The 9,069-nt window shown below is 38.1% G+C and overlaps 1 protein-coding gene across 2 annotated transcripts in view; it reads right to left on the bottom strand.

Moving 5' to 3' along the window:
• The window catches only part of LOC117994484 (unextended protein-like), a 46,144-nt gene extending 40,542 nt beyond the window's left edge, over positions 1-5,602 (bottom strand). The window contains exon 1 of one of the 2 annotated variants that reach the window (XM_069507666.1): positions 5,180-5,602. In XM_069507666.1, the coding sequence (XP_069363767.1) occupies positions 5,180-5,532 (353 nt within the window). In that variant the 5' untranslated portion in view covers positions 5,533-5,602. The remainder of the gene's footprint in view (positions 1-5,179) is intronic. The other variant, XM_069507665.1, reaches the window with a different exon arrangement.
• Between the last annotated feature and the right edge of the window lie 3,467 nt (positions 5,603-9,069).

Raw genomic sequence — 9,069 nt, forward strand, 5'->3', positions numbered from 1 at the left:
CTTCACATTCACAGCCTATACACTATCCAGGGAAAGAAATTACAGTAGGTACATCGACCTTTAGAAGGTAGCAAATTTGTAGAGCACTGTCTCTGTTGTTGAGACCGACAAAACGTCATATACAGTGCGACAAAGCTACCTTGGCGCGTGGCAAAAATCGGAACTAACGTTGCCATCAAGTGTTCCCTTTGTCCTTGTTTGAATATTCTAAGCCTTTTTTCTCCAACAGCGCCCCCCTGTCAATGTCATTCAAGTGCCAAGAGGGTCTTGTCGCACTGTACAGCACTGCACAGTGGTAGATGCATCCGACTATTCGTAAGCACTTGTTAAAGTTTATACGAATAAAAAAGATTTTCATTTTCATTTTCATTTTCATTTTCATGTAGGCAGTGGCGTGCAGTGTTTGAAGCCATTGTAGGCATTAGTTAGGTAGGAACCTATTTACTGGCAGGTCATAATGAAAAATATGCATTGAGCTATTACAACTGGGGTAAGCAGTGCATTTATGCCTCTATGACCTGCACGCCACTGACTGTAGGTATGAGTGACAGAGATTGCGCTCTACAAAGCCGAAATGTCATTCTAAAGGCCGATGTTCAATACTTTACTGTAGTGCAATAGCGCTGTCTCTGTTACGTAATACCATACAAATGACAGAGCCAAAAATCTTAGTGGGCGAAGCGTTAACCATTTTGTCAGTCAGACAGTGGGAGTCGTCAACCAATCGCAGTCATGTTTTTAAAAAAATTCAAAATTCAATTCGAAAATGTTTTAAAAAAAACTAGCCAAGTGCGATTCAGGCTCGCGCACCGAGGGTTCCGTACTACAGTCGTATTATTTCGACATTATGCGCGATAATTCAAAAACTATGATGCATAAAAATAATTAATAATCTGTTTTAGAATGCACATGTGGAGACCTTTCATATGATACCCCACTTGATATAGTTATCTTACATCGAAAATTGATTATTAGTTCATGACCATAATTTAATTATTTTTTGTGTGATGTAACCACAAATTCACGGTTTTCAGATTTTTCCCCGAATGTCTGCTATAAAACCTACCTACCTGCGAAATTTCGTGATTCTAAGTCAACGGGAAGCACCCTGTAGGTTTTTTGACAGACAGACAGAAAGACAGACAACAAAGTGATCCTAAGGGTTCCGTTTTTCTTTTTGAGACACGACACCCTAAAAACATTCGAAATTCAATTCGAAAACATAGTTTCGTTTGTGATTGGTTGGTGACTCAAAATGGTCAACGCACTCAAGTGTCCAATCACAGCTTACAATGGGCAATAACTTATTTTCTTACATCTTGGAAACCGATTTACGAGGAACCGAACAAAACATCATTAAGCTCCTATAGCCGGCAACAAATTGTTAGCTTATTGAAGTTAGTTTAATGAATTGGACAATATTTGACTCATCCGATGTCACGCGATCTGTGGCGAGGGAGCCATCTCGAATCGATTTGTATAAATACCGGTGTTTGAAGGTTTTTAAGCCAGTCTCGTTCCGACTCGAGACTCGACGACTATTAAATACTTTTTGTGTTTAGGTCGCTATTTTGATTATGTGGTTGCAATAGCAATAAAAAAAATAAAAATCTTTTTTATTCGTATAAACTTTTACGAGCACTTACGGTGTTATATAATAGTTAATAATAGTCGGATGCATCTACCACTGGTTCGGAAAGCCTTTCCTACCGAGAAGAACCAGCAAGAAATTGTGCCCTAATAAAGTTAATATTGCAGTTAGATTATTATAAAGATTAAAACTCTTAGAAAGGATTTTTGAAAATTCAACCCCTAAGGGTGCCTGTCCACCGAAGCGGAGTGGAGCGCAGATGTGTTGAGCAGACCAATCATACTGTCGGTAAATAACGCCATTATTTTCAACGCCATAAGGTCAACTATACACATCTCCGCTCCGAATCAATGGACAGGCACCCTAAGGGGATGAAATAGGGGCTTGAAATTTGTGTAGTCCACGCAGACGAAGTCGCGAGCATAGCTAGTTCTAAAATATTTATCAAGGCGGCTATTTGACTAACGCGCGGTGTTTTAACCGCCCGTGAGCACCTCGCCTTACAAATAAACATTTCAATGACACGCGAATCACAAATCGCGGAATGTGACGCGGCGTCGCCATTTTGTTTATTCAGCGAACATCTGGACTGTGCAGTGTTCAGTCCAGTCTGTTGTGCTGACAACTGACCAGACGGACACACAGACTATGTTATAATTAAATTGTTGTGATTGAACGCGATAACCGAATGTAGGACAATAGCTCTACGCGCTACTACATCGTGTACTAGCAGCTAGCTGATAGATACCCGGCGAGAGCTACAGCTACGCTAAAAAGCCGGCCAAGTGCGAGTCAGGCTCGCGCAACAAGGGTTCCGTACTACAGTCGTATTTTTTCGACGTTTTGTATGATAAATCAAAAACTATGGTGCATAAAAATAAACAAATGTCTGCTATAAGCCCTACCCTACCTGCCAAATTTCATGATTCTAGGTCAACGGGAAAGTACTCTGTAGTTTTGACAGACAGACAGAAAGACACAGACAGTTTATGCAGCATAGCAAATTATCGAGGACGCAATGTGATGGGTCATGGGACGCCCGGCGTCCTGTCATCTGTGCGGGCGTCACGCATGACGCATTGTCTGTGGTAAATGATAATTTTCGTCCGAAAACCATTGTGTAACAAACATTATGACTATGAGTCAAAGTACTAATAATACTATACGTCCCGCAAATTGCTATTACGCTGGAACCATCGAAATGACGTAATTTTGCCGTCAGCCGAAATAAAAATATACCATCACCTCGAAACATAATATATAAGTAAGTAAGTATAATATGTGTGAATTTGTATATATTATTAACATGTAATAGATTAGATAAGTACAATTAAAATAATTCGCCACCCGAATCAGGGTTCCTACTGAAAACCAGCGCTGTATGTTTTTGTACTTGTGCAAGACATATGGCATTTACCTATGCTGAGTAGGGACCTTTTTTTTCGGGTTGTGCCACACATGACATGGTTTATTTCGGCGCTTCTTCTACTTGAGGTCTTTTGACTTTACTACTCAAGTATAAGAGGCGCCGGTATAACCTAACCAGACCTAGCTGGTAATGTGTCGTACAGCCTTAAAAAATAAACGTTTTTCTTTCTTTCTTTCTTTCTTCTTAAAACTTCAGTCTAGTGCTGACGTCACTAAAATGGCAGCCACGCGCATTAGCAATTTGTGGGACTTATAATTACTTCCCTATTTACTTAATAGGTACTTAGAGAGAGAGAGGCCGCGAGGACCAGTGATCTTTGTTGTTTTATAAAAGCTGGCAGTTTATCTGGGTTTTGTCTCAAACACAGGGAGGAACGATCCGCGACTATGAAGTTTGGATCATGGTGTCTTTGGCAGATAACAGGTAACAAAGGTGTAAAAAATCTTAAAGTATCTGCTTAGGAGGCGTCCATAAATTATGTGAGATGTTTAAGGGGGGAGGGGGTCGAGTCAAATCTCATCTAATCTAACATAAGAGAGAGGGAGGGGGTCTCGGAAAACATCACGCAATTTTTTTTCTGATTGAAACAAAAAAAATTATACTATTTTGGACCATTTAATCCAGATTGTACACGCTTAAGATTTAATCTTAAGCGTAATCGTTATACGATTAAAGTATTCTATGTATTGTTAAATTTTTATTACACTAATTAGGTATAACTCTCAGCAATATTGATTACTAGTCGTAAATAAAAGCACGAAGCAATTTTTTTTTCTTTTTACAATAACAATCCAACGCGTTTAGATAAGAAACCCACATTTTGAAAAGGGAGGGAGGGAGGGAGGGACAGAAAAAGAAAAAAAAAACACCTCTCGTAATTTATGGACGTCCCCTTATAAAGTGTAACAAATAATATTTTCAAAATTACAAAAAAATCACATATAGGTAGGATAAGTAAAGTGTTATTTCTCGTACGATGGTACCTGCGGAACCCATCGTCTGCGCGTCCAACTCGTATATGACCGATTTTTCTTTACCTACGGCACTGTCTCGGTCGTTGAGGCCGACAAAGCGTCATATGGGTATGAGAGACAGAGACAACGCTCTACAAAGATGAAATGTCATTCTAAAGGCCGATGTTCATCACTTTCGGCCGCGTTCTGTATACACTGTATAATTCTGAATTCTGAACTCAATTCCAAGCAAAACGGCCTAAAACTGCTAAAATTGAATCAAGCTAGTGACTTCGATCAAAACGGTACTTTTACAGTAAAATTTCAACAGCTTTCACTTAGGGCTTAGGCTTTTGCTCCTCCTTTATTTTATACATAGTATAAAATAAAGTCGCTTCCCGCGTCTGTATACTATGTATTTATGTGAAAACTACGCAACGGATTTTAATGCGGTTTTCACCAATAGATAGAGTGATTCAAGAGGAAGGTTTACCTAGGTATAGTTTAATTTTGAGTAGGTAGAGTTTCTTGCTGGTTCTTCTCGGCAGGAAAGGCATTCCGAACCAGTGGTAGATGCATCCGACTATTCGTAAAAGTTTATACGAATAAAAAAGATTTTCATTTTTTTCATTTTTTTTTCAATTCTCAAAAAATTAGAGATCCCTAGAGAAATTGAAGTAATGTGAATTAGGTCGGAAAAAAATCCTCTCATTTGAGTTTCCGAGGCAAATAGGTACACCTCAACGACACCACATTAGTATCTACATTGCAGCCATGCGAAGCCGGGCCGGGTCGCTGGTTAAATTATATTTCGTATAAATTTACACCGTTTTGATCGCCATCGAGTTTTTCAATTGGGTATTTTCAATTTAGGAGTTTTCGATAGGTAAGTAACTAAGTACCTAAGTTATTTTTTATCAAAATTTTAATATGCCTAGGTAGGTATGTGTATTGTGTATGCCTCGTGATTTAGGTTTTTTAAAAATCCCGTGGGAACTCTTTGATTTTAAGGAATAAAAAGTAACCTGTGTCCCTCCCCGGGATGCAAGCTATATCAGTAGGTACCAAATGTCGTCAAAATCAAAAGGCTAGACAGACAGACAGACACGCTTTCGCATTTATAATATTAGTATGGAAGTATGGATTATAAGGATTCCCAGTTTTAATACGGAACCCTAAAACAGCCAAAAATCAAAATCAACTTACCGATCGTAACCGATGACGTCACCGTCTTCCAAAAACACATCCTGCGGTATCCACCCACTTTCCTCATCACTTTTAGCACAGAAATACAACTTCGTCAACTTATCAACTCTCAACTGCACTTCGGTACCAACCAAGTTGATATGATCAGTTTTGGAACACTCGGGTTTAGAGGTTAACGACCATAATCGGTATTTGCCTGACACTTGTACATTATAATCACATGTTGCTTGATTACACGTGGAATTGTTCACTTTCACGTCAAATATCCATGGCGGGGAGGCGGCTAAACTATTCCCTATTACAAATAATAGAAGTAATAGTAAACTTGTAGTCCGTAAACGCACTGAAGCCATTTCAAAGCCGCCCCAGCCAAACACAAAACACAAATGAATGAGTCAGGTCCGACCGCGAGTCGCGACCCGATTAGCGAGTCGTCTCGGAATAATGTTGCCGTATGTAGCGTTTGAATTTACCCTCGTAGCTTTAGTTTTAAGTTTGCGTAATAATTATCACCACTATATCTTACAAATCTAACACCATACCAGACAATCAATACGAGTAATTTATTACCTATTTTGAATAAATCATTTGACTTTGACTTTGACTTTGACTTTGAGCTCATTGACATATATTACTTCGTATGGACGGGGCTATTGAACAAACAAAATGGCACCGACTCAGTGGTATCTATCTCTAGATAAGATCGTATCAGTGGCGCTGATTTATTTGGTTTCAAAAACGTGAAAAATTTTGTTCGCTTGACCATATCTTGTCATTTAATCGATGTCCGAGCTGCAATTTAAAGACAAGTCAAATCATTTATTCAAATTGGGTACTTTACACACTTTATACACTTTCTGATGGCCAATTGCTGAATTTGCATTACAATGATGTAGTGGTGATAATTAATTACATAAACTTAAAACTAAAGCTACGAGGGTGTCAAGCTTGCTCCTGAAAAAGCGTCAGCAATCAAATTATTATATACTAGCTGATACACACGACTTCGTTCGCGTGGATTTCGATTTTTAAAAATCCCGTGGGGAGTTAGTTCTTTAATTTACTGAGATAAAAAGAAGCCTATTTCCTTCCCATGAATCTCATGAGCACCGTCATAATAATCAGATAGTTGTCACAGAATGTATATTTTTGTTGCCGCTATACTTATCAACAAAAATAATAAAAAAATCAAAATGCCATGAAAATAAAAAGTGTTATTTCTTGCACGATGATACGGAACTCTTCGTGTGCGAGTCCAACTCGGACTTGACCAATTTTTATTTCTCAGTATTTAAAGAAATTTTTTATTTGCATTTGTATCTATACACTTCCATACTTGTACGGATTTATTATACTTGCATTAAAATGGGCAAAAACTTTTCAACTGGCAACATTATTGCCACATGGAGATAGGGTTGTGCTACTATATAGGTTCCATAACATCCATTATAATTTTTCGATATAGGCAAAAGATAACTTGAGCAAATGTCTAGATAACAATGTTATCTTTATCTTTATGAATCTTGACTACACGTGGACATTCTCTATCTTTATCTATATTTTCTAAAATAGGTAGGTAGGTATATAAAATTACCTATTTGTTTGTGTGTTCGTTCGTAAGTCGTAACCTAGGTAGGTATGAATTGAATTAGGTTTTATCATTGTACACTTGTTGTTTACACTTGCGTGCAGTTTTCTGGCATAGTAAGGTCATTGGCCGACCGTTGATTTTTAAATTTTCATATTACCTAATTGTAGTAAGTTATGACTAAGAACCATTGTAAACCCAAATAAGCAATAAATAATTTGATTTGATTTGATTTGATTTGATAAGTACTGAGTAGGTATACCTACTTATCAAAAGTTAAAATTTCATATTTTGTAAATTACGACTATTAACGTTAATTTGTGTTTTTATATCCATCGGCATTTCGAGCACTATTAACATTGCCATGTCGGTGACGCGACTCGACTCTGAAGTTTTGACTCCAAATCGCTCCTCCTACTGGGAATCGAACCCGGGACCGCAAACAGTTCTCATTACTGCGCTGAGTAAAGAGGTGATAGAAACCGATCAAGTGCGAGACGGACTCGCACACGAAGGGCTCCGTACCATCTAAGAAATAACAAAGAAGAAGAAGAAGAAATAAGATCGTGGGCAAGCGTGCGCCTATAACGAATACTTTTTTATTTTTTTAACATTTTACGATTTTGTTTGAGTCTTGACGTTGAATTCTGTGTGTTTTATGCCGGCAATAGAAATACACGCTGATTCAACTCTGACAAAACGTGCTGACAAACGGACGAACAGCGGAGGCTAGTAATAGGGTCCCGTTGGCACTCTTCGGGTACGGAACCCTAAAAATATGTACAAGGACGGCTATAGATAAGATTCGAAGTGTTAGATAAAGTACTAAGTAGGTAAGTACTTTATCTCTGCCTAACTAGGTTGAATATATTATATAACTCAATTCAGTCACGATTATAATTGACTGATATCAGTAATCAGCCTTTGTACAATTTAAGTAGGTATTACTAAGCCTTCGCTGTCCGTCCGTCCGTCTGTCTCGTGAACCGTAATAGAGAGTTTTCACAGAATAAATATACGTCCCGCAAATTGCTAATGCGCGTGGCCGCCACTTTAGTGACGTCAGCACTAGACTGAAGTTTCAAGCTGATGGTATATTTTTACTTAAATATACATCAAATGACGTCAAAATTACGTCATTTCGATGTTAATGAGACATGGTTTCAGTGCAAAAGCAATTTGCGGGACTTATATTTTTATTCTCTATCTGTCTGTCCGTCTGTCTCATCTGTCTGTTTGCTAGCTTTTCACGGCCCAACAGTTTAACCGATTTTGATGAATATGGTACAGAGTTAGCTTTCATCCCGGGGAAGGACATAGGCTACTGTTATCCCGGAAAGTCAAAGAGTTCCTATGGGATTTTTAAAACCTAAATCCACGCCCACGAAGTCGGGCATCATCTAGTAAGTATTAGGTAATAAAAATTTCAAAATGGCCGCAATTAAAAAATCAAATCTTATTTCTTGTACGGCGGTACGGAACCTTTTGTGTGCGAGCCCGCCTCGCATTTGACCAATTTTATTAATTATCCAGACTATCAGATAAACAGATAATTATACACAAGCAGAGATAACTAATTAACACAAGTAAGAAGATAGATATCTCAAATTAGTCCTTTGAATTGTTATTACTTCAAAAACCAGTTAAGTGCGAGTCGAACTCGCACACGAAGGGTTCCTTGCCATCTTACAAGAAATACTTACTTAACACTTTCTGTTTTATTTTTATTTTCATGGCGGCCATTTTGAAATCTTAATTATTTGCTGTTATAGCGGCAGTAGAAATACATATTCTGTGAAAATTTCAACTTTCTTCCGGTTTTTTTCTTTATTACGGTTCATGAGATACCAATACCGATAATCATTTGCCTCATTTCGTAGTTTTAGTGATTTAGTATTTTTCAAACGCAATGTAGAGCGTGCAAAATTCGGGTCAATGACCCGCCTACGACGGGACATTAACTCCGAGTGGCCTACTTACGCAACGTCCGTTCACCTGTAGCGTCAGTCAGATGTTTTATTTGCAATATATCGTGAACTTTTACAAAATATAGGATTTTTCAATACTTACATATGTTTGCGTTTTTTTTTGTGCTATCATCATAATATCAGTAACCATCAGTACTGGTACAACAATCATCTGCAGGGCGATTGTCTAAAACCTGCATCAATCATTATTACAATCTCAATTGTTCTGATTGGCTGAATTTGTGCGATTCTTGTTGCAACAATGCATTGTGGCCAATAGTGAGCGAGCATTTAACCAATCAGAGATGATTGCGATCGTGACATTGTACCCAGCG

Source organism: Maniola hyperantus, chromosome 26 (genome assembly GCF_902806685.2).
Source record: "Maniola hyperantus chromosome 26, iAphHyp1.2, whole genome shotgun sequence".
In the NCBI taxonomy this organism is placed as follows: Eukaryota; Metazoa; Arthropoda; class Insecta; order Lepidoptera; family Nymphalidae; genus Maniola; species Maniola hyperantus.